The 16,453-nt window shown below is 39.5% G+C and overlaps 2 protein-coding genes across 4 annotated transcripts in view; one reads left to right on the top strand and one right to left on the bottom strand.

Moving 5' to 3' along the window:
• Positions 1 to 16,453, top strand: part of EXD2 (exonuclease 3'-5' domain containing 2) — a 51,059-nt gene that overhangs the window by 1,537 nt on the left and 33,069 nt on the right. For 2 of the 3 annotated variants that reach the window (XM_039240718.1, XM_039240720.1), the window contains exon 2: positions 10,350 to 10,729. In XM_039240718.1, coding sequence (XP_039096649.1) covers positions 10,397 to 10,729 — 333 coding nt within the window. In that variant the 5' untranslated portion in view covers positions 10,350 to 10,396. Of the gene's footprint in view, positions 1 to 7,542; positions 7,695 to 10,349; positions 10,730 to 16,453 lie in introns of all 3 variants that reach the window. The other variant, XM_039240719.1, reaches the window with a different exon arrangement.
• On the bottom strand, positions 14,986 to 16,119 carry LOC120237428 (protein kish-A-like). Its single transcript, XM_039240721.1, has one exon. It carries the CDS (start codon positions 16,094 to 16,096, stop codon positions 15,878 to 15,880), a length of 219 nt encoding a protein of 72 aa, XP_039096652.1. The 5' UTR covers positions 16,097 to 16,119; the 3' UTR covers positions 14,986 to 15,877.

The raw sequence follows: 16,453 nt of genomic DNA, 5'->3' as shown, positions 1-16,453 counted from the left end.
GTCCTTTTCATTTTTGCCAATGGGTGGAAAGTGATTCTAATTTGTATTTCCCTGGTTACCAGTGAGACTGGGTGTCTTTTCATGATTGTGAGCTATTTGTGTTTCCTCTTTTGAGAAATGTCTTGTTTTTATTTTTTTTAATAGATAGTAGTGTTTTATGTATTCTGGATATCAATCTTCTGTCATTATATCTGTTTTAAGTATGTATTCCCAACGTAGTGCTTTTTAAAGTTGATGCTTGTCTTTTAACTACATGGCCTCTTTGTCAAACCATAGGTTTAAATTTTACATTTGAATGTATCAGTCTTTCCCTGTGCATATTTTGTATTTTGTGGCTGTCATTCCCTACCTTAGTGGTTCTCCAAGGGGAGAGATTTTGCCTTCCAGGGACCATTTGGTAACGTGAGGAGACATTTTTTGTTTGTCTAAAGTGGGGTCATCTACTGAGCAGAAACTAGAGATAACTGCTAAACATCTTATACTGCATAGGAAAGTCCTCTGGACTAAGATGCCAATAGTGCTGAGGCTGAAGGACCCTGTTTTACCCTAAGGTACAGCAGGGTTTTCTCTTATGACTATATTCTCTCCTATAAACTCTTGTATGTTTGAGTTTTTCCTTAATTCCTCACACACATCCAGTGTGTGAGTGTGTGAGTGAACGGTGTGTGCATAATTCTTGTTTTCCCAACAGTATCACTCTGAATATGAAATCCATCCTTGACCCATTAATCTGAAATGCCACATTTGTCATTTACTACTTTCTCACACACACAATCTGTTTCTGGACCCCCTTTTGTTCTGTGACCTGATTTTCCGTTTTGCGGGACCAATACCACAGTATCCTATGTCCAATACATATACTTTGATATCTAGTAGGATAAATACTCCCTTGTGATTATTGCTGCCATTTTATTGAAACTCATATACTTTTTCAGCTCACATACTCATTTAAAAAAACATTTGTGGGGCTAATCTTAGAATTTCTTCTCCCAACTTTTAGAATTAGCTTGTCAACTAGTTTTTTTTTTTTAAGTGGCTTTATTGAGATGTAATTTATATAACTCACTGTTTATAAAAACCACTTCAGTGGTTTTTAGCGCATTCACAAGTTGTGCAGCCATCACCACAATGTAATTTTAGAACATTTTCATCACCCTGAAAAGAAACCTGTGCCAGTTAGCAGTCGTTCCCCATACCATTCCCCAGTACCTGAGCCCTAGGCAACCACTAATCTTTCTGCCTTTATAGATCTGACTATTTTGTATAAATGGAATCATACAATTTGTGATACCTTGTGACAGGCTTCTATCACTCAGCATTAATGTTTTCAAGCCTCATCCATGTTGTGGAACGCATCAGTACTCATCCATTTTTTTTTTTTTTTTTTAACCTCTGAATAGAATTCCGTCCTATGGTGTGTTCGGTTCCTAGGGCTACAGTAACAAAGTAACACAAACTGGGTGACTTAAGCTAACACAAATGTATTCTCTCACAGTTCTGGAGGCTAGACAGTCCAAAAGCAAGGTGTCAGCAGGGCTAGGCTGTCTCTGAAGACTATGGGGGAGCATCCTTTTTTGCCTCTTCTTCGCTTCTGGTGGTTGCTGGCAATCCTTGGCATTCCTTGGCTTGCAGCTGCAGACTCCAGCCTCCGCCTGTCTTCACAGGGCCTTCTTCCCTGAGGGTCTGTCTTTACATGCTAGTTCTCCCTGTGGGAGCCTGTTTCTGTGTCTCTCCTCCCCTTCACTCAAGGGCACCATTCCTATTGGATTAAAGGCCCACCCTACTCCAGTATGACTTCATTTTAACTTGACTATGTGTGCAAAGGCCTCATTTTCAATAAGGTCACATTCACACGTACCCCCGGGATTTTTCAGGGACACAGTTCAACCCATAACATTACGGATATGGTACATTTTATTTATCCACATCAGCTGAAGGACATGCGCACTGTTTCTGCTTTTTGGCTATTGTGAATAATGCCTCTAGGTATGTTTTCTTTCTTGGGTACATACCTAGCAGTGGAATTGCTGGATCATATGACATCCCTATGTGTAATCATTTGAGGAGCCACCAGACTGGTTTTCAAAGCAGCTGCACCATTTTACATTCCTGCCATTATTATCTGTCTTTTTGATTAGAGCCATCCTAGTGGGTGTGAAGTGGTATCTCACTGTAGTTTTGATTTGTGTTTCCACAATGGCTTTTCAAGTGCTTCTTGTCCATATGTATATTTTCTTTGAAGAAATGTCTATCCAGATCTTTGTCTGTTTTTAACCAAGTTGTCTTTTTTGTTACTGAATTGTAAGAGTTCTTTATATATTTGAGATACATGCTTTTGCCAAATATATGCTCAGCAAAAATTTTCTCCCATCCTAGGATTGTCTTTTCACTCTTGATGGTCAATTCATTTTTAAAGAGTTTTTAAAAATTAAGTTGGCATTGCATTTAGATGTTATTTTGAATATTTCTGTGAAACAATCTTCTCCTTACGAAAAAAACAGTAATTATAGTACCTTTTGCAGAAGGTTGATGAAAGGTTAAATGTAGAAGGTTGTTGAAAGGATTAAGTGAGCAATGTATACACGATTGTATATAATGTGTGGTACTTAGCACGAGATACATGCTCTGCATGTGATAGCTCCTAGAATATATCTCTGCCTTCCAGCCTTTTATATCTTCTATTTTTCTTCATATCAACATTTTCTATTTTCTTCATATCAATCCTGCACATTTCTGAGTTTATGCCTTGGGGTGTGTGTGTGTGTGCGCGCGCGCGCGCACGTGCTCGCGCACATGGTTGTTTTGTGCGTGGTTTTTAAAAACGGTATGTTGCTATTATGAGTGAGTTTTTCTTCATATTTTTGTAGTGGGTTTGGAAAGCTATTGATTTTATATTCATCGAACTTTCAAAATGATAAGTTGTAAAATTTATGACTTTTCTCCTTATGCAGGTGATTCTAATGCAGCCTTTCTGTTAGGAGCCATGGTTCTTTTTTCTTTTTCTTTTTTTAATGTAAGCTCTGCACGCAGTGTAGGGTTTGAACTCATGACCCTGAGATTAAGAGTTTCATGCTCTTCAGGTGACTGAAGCAGCCAGGTGCGGCCCCCACCCCCCCACCTTCACCTGGTTCTTTGTCATTCTGCCTTCTTCTGCACTGATTTGAATCTTCTTCCCATCCTGGTCTACTGTTGAGTCCCCCAGTGGATCTTCCTGTCTCTTGCCTTACTCTTCTCCAGTCTAGCACCCACACAGCCACCATGGTGTTCTTTGAAATGGGAATCTGATCCTGACACTCCCCTTCTAAGTGTGTTACTGGCTCTCCATCACCTGTAAGGTTTTATCTTGTAAGGCAATTTTAGGGCCTTCATGACTCAACCTGTATCTACTCATTCCAGCATCATCTGTCTGTTTCCTTATATGCACATTATGCTCTAGCACAGCACTGCCCAAATATAATATGAGCCCCATAAATACAGTTTTCTAGTAGCCACATTAAAAATATAAAAAGAAACAAAGCAAACTTAATTTTAATCACATGTTTTATTTAACCCAGTACGTCCAACTGTTATTTCAACATAGGTATAAAAAAGCAATGTCGAGTTCATATGAATAGAAACTGTAATAGAAGTTCTAGGGGTTGGGAGGCATAGAATGGGAAGTTGGTGTTTAATGTGTACAGAGTTTGTGTTTGGGATGATGAAGTTCTGGAAATGAATAGCAGTGATGCTGCTCAACATTGTGAAATGTGGTTAATGCCACTGAGTCATACCCTTTAAAAATGGTTAAAATGGGGGGCGCCTGGGTGGCTTCATCCGTCAAGCGTCCGACTTTCGCTTAGGTCATGATCTTTCGGTTTGTGGGTTTGTGCCCCGCTTCTGGCTCTGTGCTGACTGTCTGCTCAGAGCCTGGAGCCTTTTTCGGTCTGTGACTCCCTCTCTCTCTGACCCTCCCCTGCTCACACTGTCTCTCTCTCTCCTAGAAATAAATAAAACATTAAAAAAAATAAAAATGGTTAAAATGGTAAATTTTGTGTTACATACGTTTTACTAAAATAAACAAGGTCCACCTTAAAAAAATTGATGTGAAAATTGTCAATAAAATACTTTTACTTTTTTTGTACTGAGTCTCCACCATTCTGTATTTTACACTAGCAGTGCGTGTTCAATTTGCTTGAGCTTTTTCACTTATATGTGCTGCTCCGTGCCATCCGTGCCTGCCCTCTCACACGCTGGGTCCCCTGCCTGGAGGGCCTGTCTGCTGCCTGCCTGTGCCCCCTGGCCACCTGTGTGCATTCTTTAACACCAGCACCGCTTCCCCAGCGAGCATTTTTCTGTTGACAGTACCGGCTCTCCTTCCTTCTGGCCACCCCGCGCTGTGTGTGCTTCTGTTGTTGGTGCTCTCTCGCTGCACTTCGACTTGCTCACTACATGCACGTCTCCTAGTCCGAATCCTGAATTGCTGAAAGCAGAGGGTACCTTTTAACTCTTTTTACCTGGAGTCTGATGCAATGTCTGCCTTATTGAAAGTGCTACATACCTGTTTGCTGAACGAATCCTTTGGGTAGAAAAACACCTGTGCAAAACCTCTCCACGTAAAAATGAATTAATACATTTTTTGAATGTTGTCAAGAGTTCCTTCCTATGGAGGGACCCTGCCTGCTCCTTCCAGTTTTCCTGTGAAGCCTTTCTTTCACATGGGCCACACATGACAAGGAATAAGTCAGGAACCTTACCATATGCTTGGGGACTTCATAGCTGAGGGAGCCCTTCTCAATGGAAGCAAATCAATAATATTTTTTAAAACCTTTTCTACGTTAATGTCACCTTATTTTAATGTTATGAAGTATGGAGATAGTGTGAAAGGCAAAAGTAAATAAAAAAATGAATAAAAACGTGAGAAGATATTTGATATCTTTGAAAACAAAAATTCACTTATCTATGCAAAATGATGTTTAAGCTGAGAGGGAATGCACAATCAAGATGCAGATTGGTCTCAAAGGATAAAACATTTGGCTGAAACAAACAAGACAAGTTTAAAAGAAAGAAATGTAAAGTTTTGGATTTAAGTGTTAACTATTAATTATAAGTATATAAAGTGAGGAACTCGGTTTGGTATCAGTGCATTTTAATTTACCACAAACTTTATATGACCCACCATTGGGTTTCTTCTACTGAAAAACAGATCATTTGGTACAGCATTCATAAAATATAGGGTCCAGACACTAGGAAGTAATAGTACAAGTGTCGTCCACACCAGCTGGATCCTTTCACAAGTACCGAGTACCAACCTGGGTGCCACATTTTAAGAGATACATTGACAAACTTGGAGGTGTTCAGAAGTATCCGCCCACAGCAATGACCTTCCCAGATCACAGGAAGGCCGCTTGGATTAAGAAGAATGTTTGAAGGGGAGTCGTAAGAGCTGTCTTCACATATTTCACAAGCTCTGAGGAGGGAGCAAACACTGTTGTCACTGCAGAGGCCAGACTGCACATCAAAAAGCGCAATTTCTAAGTAGGAAACTTTTGCAGAATACAAGGACTTTCAACAAAAACTCCTCTTAAGGTACTGAACTCTGTTCCTGGAAGTGTTCCGATAGAGACCAGGTTAAGGTCTGTTAAGATTAGCACGGAAAGGAGTTTTGACTTGTGCAAGAGTTTAATTTGCCTTCTAAATTTTAACCCTATGATTCTTTCTTTTCCTTTAAATAGGAGTTCTGTGGTATATAGTAAGAACTGACATTTATTGAACCCTAATGTCCTAACCAGTCCTGTGTTGTGGAGACTATCTTTCCCATTTTACCCGTGAGGAAACTGAGACTTAGAGAAGTTCAGTGAATTGCCCAAGTCATACAGCTAGCAAGTGGCAGGGGCTGAGTTTGAACCCAAGGCATTTGACTCTAGGGCCCACCTCCTTACCTCTACCTGAAGCTGCCCCTGAATACGGTAACATATTTGTTTAATTCATTAAAAATATGATTTATTTCTGGAATATAACCATGTCTTAAGTGTTAAGTGGGATACTTACACAACCTATCTTTTAAAAATCATGAATTTAAAAAACTTGTACTTTTCTAATTATGAATAAATAAACATACTTGCATAGAATTTGAAAAATCAAAATTGTTTATAAGCCTGCTACCCTTAGGGTTACTACTGTTATCAGTTTGATGTTCAATTACTGTGTCCAGTTTTAAAAAAACAAACAAAAATAGCAGATTGCTTCAGTAAGGGTCAATGTTGAGGCGCTGAAGACTTTGGACACCAGAGCATGCCCTTCGAGAGGCATCTCAGTCTGTTTGGGCTGCAAAAATAGAGCACCACAGACTGGGTGGGTTATAAAAAACAGAAATTTATTTCGCACAGTTCTGGAGCCTGGAAGTCCAGGATCAGGGTGGTGGCCTGGTCGGTCCTGTTAAGAGCCCCCCTCCACAAGGCAGACTCTCCACTTGGCACGTGGCTGAGATCGGAGAGAAGCAAGCTTTCCAAAGGGCGCTAATCCCATCTATGGGGCCTCCACCCTCATGACCTCACCTCATTCTCATCAGCTTCCAGAGGCTCCACCTCCTAATACCTCACCATAAGGCATGGAGTTTCAACATACGAGTTTTAGAGGGGCACAAACATTCAGTGTCTAACACAAGATTTGAGTTTTCTCACTTCTAGCCCAATATTGAACCACAATGCTTCTCTATAGCATCGAGGCTAACTCAGTAAGGGGAAGAATACTTTCTTCACTGGAATAAACAGATTTTTGTAATATGATAATTGAAATAGAGACATTTATCATAAAATACAATACCTTGAATTGAGTTTTATTCATTTGATGAATATTGTTATCAGCTCTGTGGCAGTTGCTGAATATAGATATAGATAGATATAAATATAGACATAGATACAGGTATAGATATAGACATAGACATAGATATAGATATAGATATAGATATATCCAAATATAGTATTGAAGAAACCAGATAAGGTCCCTGTTTTCATGGGGTTTACAATCTGGTGAGAAAGACAATAAATAAATCAATAGTTATTCATCAGGCAGGCCAACAGGAAAAAATCAGAAACATCACTGAATTTTGGCAAATGTGTACACCTGGGTAATCCAAGCTCCCATCAAGACATGGAATGTCACACAATTCTAGATAGTTCCCTCTTGCCTGAAATGCTCTTCCCTAGAATTTTTCATGACTGGCTCTTTTTTTGATACCCAGTGCTCAGCTTAAATGTCTCTTCCCTGTAACTCACCCTACCCCCCAGAGGCAGCTAGTGTTCAGATCTTTTTCTACCATAGATTAATTGTAGTTGTTCTGGAACTTTATATAAATAGAACCATACAGTATCTCTTTTGTATCTGGCTTCTTTCACTCAGCCTAATGTTATTTGAGAATTGATGCATGTATCAGTAATTCATTTATTTTTGTTATTGCCAGGTAGTAGTCCATCGTGTGTGTGTACCAAGTGGACTTTTTCTAGGGTTTGGCTATTATGAATAAAGCTGTTATGAGTGTACTTATATAAGTCTTTCTGTGGATAGATTTAATTTATCCAGCTTGGAACTCAGAGGACTATACTAAATCTGATGACTTCCATCTTCCAACTCTTCATTACGTGGATGTTGAGATTCTTAGTCTGTCCTCCCTCTCTCTGCTGTGTTTTCTACATCTTTCTCTCTGCGCTACATTCTGGGTGAGTTCCTCAGATTTATCTTCAATTTACTAACTTTCTCTGTCTGATCTACTATTTAACCTGTCTGTTGAATATTGAACTTTTAAACAATTTTAGCAAATATTTTTCATATCTAGAATTTCTACTTTTTGTCATCTCCTGTTCATGTTTTAGATTTTATTTTCCTAATTTCGCTGAGTGTCATTAAAGTTCCTTTTTCAGATTTCAGGTATGGATATTTTTGTTTGATTCTTCTGTGAAATATTTTTATTGGCTTTAGGGTTTTGGGTTTTTTTTTTTTAATTTTTGTTTTGTTTTGATTCATTTGTGAGTGCTTTTCTAGGGACTGCTGGTCTGTTAAAGTACACTCACATACACTCACATAAACACATTTTCGTTTTTTTGTTTTTCAATTTTTTTAATGTTTATTTTTGGTAGAGACGGAGACAGACAGAGGGTGAGTGAGAGATGGGCAGAGAGGGAGACACAGAATCCAAATCGGGCTCCAGGCCCTGAGCTGTCAGCACAGAGCCCGATGCGGGACTTGAACTCACAAACCATGAGATCATGACCTCAGCCAAAGGTGGACACTTAACTGGCTGACGCACCCAGACACCCCTTAGTTTTAGTTTCTTTAAAACTTAAGAGTTTTGTTTTGTGAGGATAATGTGAATTTGGGTGCTATACTGCTTCGCAGCATAGGTGTGAAAGTCTGCCTTCTCATGAGGAGCTCTGTTCATACTCTCAGCCTTGGGCAGGTGGCTGGCCTGGACCATGGTAGGTGAACCCGTTCAGTTTCCTGTTCATGGACGAGGCAGCGCTTCCCAGATCCCAGCTGTGCCCTGGGCCTGTGGCCTAGACTTCTGGCCAGGGAGTGACGATAGAGCCCAGGCCTGGGGCTGTCCCCCTCCCCGTATCTCCCACCCACTGTGGGCTCCCTGTTTCCATTACTGGCAGCTGATGGCTTTCCTTCTTCTTTTTGAGTTTAACTCTGTATTAAAATTTTATCCTTTTGATGTTTTCTCCAGAATTTTGTATTGTTTCAAGTGGGAAAGGGAAGGGTTTTTTAAAACATCTTCTCAGATTATTTTAATGAGAAATTTGTGCAAATTCTTTAATCTCATTAAGCCTTCAGTAAAAGTCCTGAAGAGAATACATGAGTACTTAGCACTTAGTACTTCTGCAATAAAGTATGTTAAAAATAAGACAGCTATTTTATTATTTTCACTAGCAGTGTAATAATTGTGTAATTTCATTTTTTATCCGCCCCATTAATCCATGCCTACATGATTGTAGCCCAGGGTTGTTGTAAATATCAAATTATTAAAAAATAATTGTTATTGGGTCGCCTGGGTGGTTCAGTTGGTTAGGCATCCAACTCTTTTTATTTTTTTTTAATGTTTTATTTATTTCTGAGAGAGAGAGAGAGACAGACAGCATGAGCAGGGGTTGCAGAGAGAGATGGAGACACAGAATCTGAAGCAGGCCCCAGGCTCTGAGCTGTCTGCACAGAACCCGACGCGGGGCTCGAACCCACGATCTGTGAAATCATGACCTGAGCTGAAGTCGGATGCTTAATCGACTGACCCACCCAGGCACCCCTAGGCATCAAACTCTTGATCTTGATATGATCTCGGGGTTTGTGAGTTCGAGCCCCACTTTGGGCTCTGTGCTGACAGCACAGAGCCTGCTTGGGATTCTCTCTCTGTCCCTCTCTCTTTGCCCCTCTCCTGCCAAAATAAATAAACGTAAAAAAATTATTATTGAAGCTTTGAAAAATGATAAAAATAGTACAAATTCAGTGGGAAACTCTCAGCCATAGAGAAGTGTAGGCAGTGTCCAGCAGGTCAGTGTGTCTCTGGGCAGTACAGATTTTAGGCCAGAGTCCACAGAGTCCATGGGGCCCAGAATGTTTTTGTTTGGTTCACACAGTGAATTTGTTGCTGACACTTAAAAATAGTGACATTTCACCTAAAATTTATATACCTGACTTCTTTTGAATAACGGAGTTATGTCACTACACTGGGTCTGCTTCCCACATGGAATCAATTACTTTGTGCCAAATGGGGTCTGTCCCCCGATTGCTCTGCGTGACTGAGGCTAACAGCCACTTACCATTTATTGTTACACATTTACTGTCGTTATGTAAGTAGTACAGAAATAGTAGTGTATATCCATTTCTCTGTCAAAAATAGGAAAGCAAAAGGTAGATGGAGAAAACCCTGTGTTATAGGAGAGATGGAAGAGACTGTTAACATGGAGTTTTCCTGACTGAAACGATCTGCCATTCTTATTATTTTTTAAATTGTATAAAATAATTGAACATCAAACTGATAACTGGTTGCCTAAGGGTAGAAGGATTATAATTTCTTTCGATTTTTCAAATTCTATACAAGTATGTACATGTTCCAACGCCCTGTTAATCCATGATTAAGTGAGCTCTGGGCAGCTGGTAGAACGCAGGGGCGAGTTCTTGGCTGAGAATGAAGATAGAGAAAGTACCAAAACGAAAAAGTTAAATATCACTTTTTCCATGTGGGAATTTGTAGTCCTTTTTTTTCTTTTTTTTAGTTTGTGGACCCATGGATTATAAGTGGAGCACTTTTTTGGGGAAAACAAGTTTCCATGCAGGTTTAAATTCTGCATATACATATATCATTGCCATTTGTTTTACAGATTGTGGAATTACTGTTATGCTTTCCTAAACCGCAAAAAAGCTGAAGATGTCTAGATACTTAACGGCTTTGACAGTGACCACCCTCGTCGGTGTGGCCGTGGGGGGGTTTGTCCTGTGGAAAGGCATCCGGCGCCGGAGAAGCAAAGCGAGCCTTGACCCCTGGCAGCAGTGGCGGCAGCAGCAAGCCCCGGGCAGGAGGGAGCAGCCCCCCCCAGCAGACGACCAGCTGCGCTCCGGTGCCCCCGGAGCCTCCTGGAAGGAGAAGATCCTCGAAGCCAAGGTGGTGACTGTGTCTCAGGAGGCAGAGTGGGACCACATCGAGCCCTTGCTTAGGAGCGAGCTAGAAGATTTCCCAGTACTTGGAATCGACTGTGAGTGGGTAAGTTAAAAAGCAAAAATAAACCATGCAAATCTTGTCTGCTTTTCTAACTAGGGACCTTGAATAGTCAAGTCGAGGATAAGATTAAAGGAGAATTCGCTTGTTCTCAACTAGCTCATAAATAGAATTTAGCAGAAGGAGAAGCTGCTTCTCTTGTCAGGAGAGGAGAATGCTTATAATCGTGGGGTCTGGAGTGAGACAGACCTGTACGAGTCCCATTTTGACCACTTCTTTATCCTGTGACCTCGGACAAGCTACTTACCTTCTCAGAGGCTCATGAACAAACATCCCTATGTTTGTCATAGGGATGCAATGGTAGCTTCCTCCCAGAGTCTTTCAAAGGATTCAGATTGACAAGCCCTGTAAAAGGTGCGGCATGATTTTCACATATAGTAAATGCTCATTCAATATTAGCTACTATTAATATTTTTAATAGTATTTTCGTAAGGATGCCATGGAGAAGTTAGTTAAGGAGGTCTATTTAAATGGGAGTTACTACACAAGGTAGCATTTCAAGAGATAACATTAAAATTTGATATCCTGTTTGCTCTCGGCCAGTACTTTGCTGTTTGTTTGCAGCATCTCATTTCATTTCCACAGTAAATCCTGTGTAGGAGATCCTGTTGTTACCTTCACTTTACAGATAGGAGGAAAGAGGCTCAAAAAGGTAACCGCTGTCTGAGCCCAGGGCTTTCCTAACCATCTGGTTAGTTTTTCTAATAGTTCTTCTTTGGGGAGAGTTTTTACTTAGTTGTAATGAGGATCAGAGGGTACATTTCTTCCTCCCTCCTTCTGATTCACAGAGTGAACTTTAATCTCCATGAAACAGAAGATGTTACAAAACTATAAATAAATCGTAGTTATCATTTCTTGTTGATATTTGTCTTATCTGAGATACGTAGAGTATGGCCCAGGGCCAGGAAAATATAATCAGAAGAGGCCCTAAGGAGAATGGCTGCCACAAAATCGGGTCACAGAATGGTAGAGGGTCTGCCAGATGCCAGGGATGACCACGAGAACACTTGACAGTGTGGGAAAGGTTTAGTCCTCACACAAGGCCTGACACCTGCTCAAGGTATTTCATCCTGTCAGCAGTAATAGTTGTTTCTACCCGTGAGCATGGGCCAGCAGGACAGGAGGGACACTTCTGGTCTATTCTGTATAAGAAATTATATCATTTTAGGAATATTTAGTCCAACAATAGTAGAAGAACACATCACTAAACAGTGAGCTTTGGTAGATTAGGAACATTCAGTTTTGCCAAACACCTTGATTTTCTAACTAAGTGAAGTATAACTGCTTCAGCGGGGTAGCCCGAAGTGAGTGGTTAGTAATAGCAGTTGATTTAAGAATAATGTTTAATTACTGTAGCAGAGATGTGGACAAGCTGAAGTGGCAAATAATCCAAAACCCACTTCATTTTGGCTTTGGATAAGTATGAAGTCATGCTGGATGCCACATCTTCAGGTGTGATTACGTTTCCCTGTTTGTTGCCACAGAAAAGCTTTATGAAGAAAACTATTTATTTCTTGGTCTCTCCATTCTTCCATTTGTATTTTCCTTTCTCTCTCTTTTTTAAAGTTTTTAATGATTACTTATTTTTGAGAGACAGAGCGTGAGCAGGGGAGGGGCAGAGAGAGAGGGAGACACAGAATCTGAAGCAGGTTCCAGGTTGTGAGCTGTCAGCATAGAGCCCCACGCGGGGCTCAAACTCCCCAACTGTGAGATCACAACCTGAGCCGAAGTTGGACGCTTAACCTACTGGCTACTCAGGCGCCCCTCCATTTCTCGTTTAGTCACTTTTGTGTGCTTGTTTAGTTATTATTTTTGTTCTTGTCTAATACAGTGATTTACTAAAATGTTTACCTTTTTCTTTGCTCATTTTTTTCTTGTATCTCAGACCTTCTTTTTAGGATCATTTTCTTTAAGGTCATTCTTTAGAAGTTTATTTCTTCAAGGCTCATTAAATTAATTGTCTTTGTCTTGTTTTGAAAGTGTCTTTATTTTGCTTTTAATTTGAAAGAAAGATATTTTCGCTAGATACAAAATTCTAGCTTGGCAATTTATCATCATTTTCAAGACAGTATTCTCTTGTCACCTGGCTTCTGTTGTTGCTGTTTAAAATAACTCTCGGTCTAAGTGTTGATTCTTTATAGGTAATCTAACTTTCTGTAGCTCCTTTTATTATCTCCACTTTGAGTTTATGGTTCTGAAGATTCAGTATGAGGAGGCTAAGTGTTCTTTCTATGTTTCCAATATGGGATTCTGAGAGATAGGTGGAAATGAGGATTGGTATCTTCTACCAATTTTTATTTCATTATTGTTATTATCTTAAACAAATCATTGCATTTTCTTTTTTAAAGCTTATTTATCTTTGAGAAAGAGAATGTGTGAGTGGGGGAGGAGCAGAAAGAGAGGGAGAGAAAGGATCCCAAGCAGGCTTCATGCCATCAGGGTAGAGCCTGACGCGGGGTTTGAACCCACGAACGGTGAGATCATGACTTGAGCTGAAATTGAGAGTCAGACACTCAACCAACTGAGCCATCCAGGCGCCCCTCTTCTATCAGTTTTTGAATTCCCTTTGACAGTTGTCTTTACTGTTTGTTCTTCTTCTCTCCCCACCCCGCCTTTTCTTTCTCATCTTCTCCCTCCTCTTCCTTCTTTATTGCTGTAATTTGATCAGCTACATTCTCAACTTTTATACTATCCTACATATCTGGTAATCTCTTTTATATTTAACATATCATAGTCTCCATGGATTTATTCTGCATGGTTTCTTTAGGTCTCTTTTACAGTCCCCTTTTTCTTTATTTAGTTTTGTCTAATCTGTTTTACTTGCCCCTGAAGTCTTTTTTTTAACCTTTTTATTGTGAAATAAAACACATCAAGAAAAGTGCCTGAAACGAAAATAGCTAAATGATTTATCTAAAGAGAACAGCTGTGTAACTAGAAACTAGGTCAGGAAATAGAGGATTGCTAGTACCCCAGAAGCTCCCCTTCTGACCCCTTATAATCGTTGTCCGCCAACAGTTATCATTACCCTGATTTCATAGTATTTACGTTCTTGTTTTTCTTTATACTTTTACTAGTTATGCATGCATCCCTAAGCACTGTAACTTAGATTTGCCTGCTTTTTAAATTTAATAAATGTGAAACTGTCAACTATGTATTCTTTTGTGTCTGACTTCTTTTGCTCCAACATTGTGAGATTTATCTATGGTGTGTGTGACTGTAATTCTTTGCCATATAGTAATCCCTCATATAAATATATCATGATTCATTTCATCCATTCTAATATTGATGGACATTTGAGTTTGTGGTTTGGAGCTCTTACAAGCAATGTTGCAGTGAATTTATGGACTCATTCTTATTAGGCATATGTATCTAGGAGTGGAGTCCTGGAATATAGAATTGTGTGTATGTTTAACTTATATGGGTAATGCCAAACTGTTTGCCAAGGTGGTTTTAACTAGTATACCCTCCAATCAGTATTGCACAAGTGTAGCCATTGTTCCAGTTGTTTTCAGAAGTGGTTACGCTGATGTAACCTCCCACAAAGACTGTCTTTGTCTGTATCGCATCAGTTGGTACTGGCAGATTTTTATTTATTTTTTATTTTTGTTTATTGTTTTGGTACTGTCAGGTTTTTATTTTTATTTATTTGGTACTGTCCGATTATTTTTTTTACTAAACCATTTTTTAATGTCTGTTTATTTTTAGAGAGTGTGTGTGTGCACGCAAGTCAGAGAGGAGCAGAGAGAGAGGGAGAGAAAGAATCTCAAGCAGGCCCTGTGCTGTTAGCACAGAGCCCAACATGGGGCTCCATCCTACAAACTGTGAGATCATGACCTGAGCCAAAATCAGGAGTCTGACACTTAACCGACTGTGCCACCCAGGCACCCCCACATCTTCTTTTTCCACTCATCAGTTGATAGACATGGGCTGTTTGCATAATTTGGCTGTTGTAGATAATGCTGCTGTAAACATCGGGGTGCATATATCCCTTTGAATTAGTATTTTTAATTCCTTGGATACTGCAATTGCTGGATTATAGGGTAGCTCTATTTTTATTTTTATTTATTTATTTATTTTTAAATTTTCTTTTTTTTTTTGATGAAGGCGATTGAAGGTCTTTATTATCAAAATTCAAAGACACTTATGCCAAGGTACACAGATAAGGAGATTTGAAAACTGTTTACCATCACCTACTGAATTACATAGTAGGTTCCAGTTCAAGTTGACAACAAAAAGTAAACTAGATTTAAAGTGCTGTATTTAAAAACAAACAAAATGATACAGTTTGCATTTTGGGGCAATTAAAATTGGAGACCTGACACTTAAAAAGAATGAAAGACACATACAGGCTTATCTTTCTGAATTGTTCTATTTTGCTCTTTTCACTCTAAGAATGTAGTCTTAATTCAGAAAATGAGAGCAGTCAATTTATTCATAAGATATTTATCCATACTTATTTCAGAGGCTACCGGACTAGTCAGCTATCCTAAACTTTTATGTTAAATATGGTCATTTTCCCAATATTGTTCTTAAGTCACATCTCACTTGCCTTCTTCCTTAAGAAGTGCACAGGCTTGTTTTAAATAGCTGAAACACATGTAGCACACTACAGACTTTGCTTAGAGGTACTCTGTTAATGCTCTGGTGTGGCCAGAGGAAAAGCAAGCATTATTAAATATGAATGCAATCCTTATCAACACAAATTGAACCTTTTTTTTCTCAATAAAAAAAGCTAGCCCAGAAAAATGTCTGATTCTATAAAGATTTATCATTTCCAAATCACAGTGAAATGAAGTGGAGTAATTTAACAATTTTGTTTTCTATTCTGTGTCTTAGAGACACCTCACTAAAAATTGGTATCTGACATAACAGAATAATATTTGCAGAATGTAATATCGCAGTGACAGTACTGAGATTGATTGTTACAGACATATTAAACTCTGAGTATTCAATGGTTACATCCTATTTATATAGAACATTGGTCCAATAACAAAAATAGAGAACAGCAGCTGCAAATTTATCTCATTCAATGTTCAGAGATAAAAGGGTTAACCATTCATTCCATTATTTTCTGTAGATAAGTCCTTTTTCCATATTGAAATCTGATGGCAATTAAATTGATATTTTCCCAAGCTACTGTATGAAGAGAATGCTGAAGGCCATCACTATACAGCATACTGCAACGTAAGGACTCTTCCATTCACCAATTCTGGCGCACTTCCAAAATATACCCAACAATCCAGTTTTATTTCTGTCCAGGAGGCTGGGTGCCAAGGATCGGATATAAGCACAGGTACATATAAGCAGCAAGATTACAGTCAACAGACTCTGAAAATTGAAAATGGCAGACATAGTGAGGCCGGCGAAGCCCCAGCCACATCCTAAATTTTTTTTAAATTTACTTCTGAGAGAGACAGCGTGAGCAGGGGAGGGTCAGAGAGAGAGGGAGATACAGAATCTGAAGCAGGCTCCGCGCTTTGAACTGTCAGCACAGAGCTCGATGCGGGGCTTGAACCCACGAACTGTGAGATCATGACCTGAGCTGAAGTCGGACGCTTAACCCACTGAGCCACCCAGGCACCCCAAGGTATCTCTATTTTTAACTGTTTGAGGACCTCCATACTGTTACCAGAGCAGCTGTACTGGTTTGCATTCCCATCCACAATGCAAGAGGGTTCCCTTTTCTCCACATCTCAAGCCAATATCTGT

This window comes from Hyaena hyaena, unplaced genomic scaffold (assembly GCF_003009895.1).
Source record: "Hyaena hyaena isolate Hyena2069 unplaced genomic scaffold, ASM300989v1 scaffold_179, whole genome shotgun sequence".
In the NCBI taxonomy this organism is placed as follows: Eukaryota; Metazoa; Chordata; class Mammalia; order Carnivora; family Hyaenidae; genus Hyaena; species Hyaena hyaena.
This window is presented reverse-complemented; position numbering and strand designations above follow the sequence as displayed.

Excerpts from the sequence above, each read along its gene's own strand:
- LOC120237428 (XM_039240721.1), bottom strand. The coding sequence starts at position 16,096 with ATGTCTGCCATTTTCAATTTTCAGAGTCTGTTGACTGTAATCTTGCTG.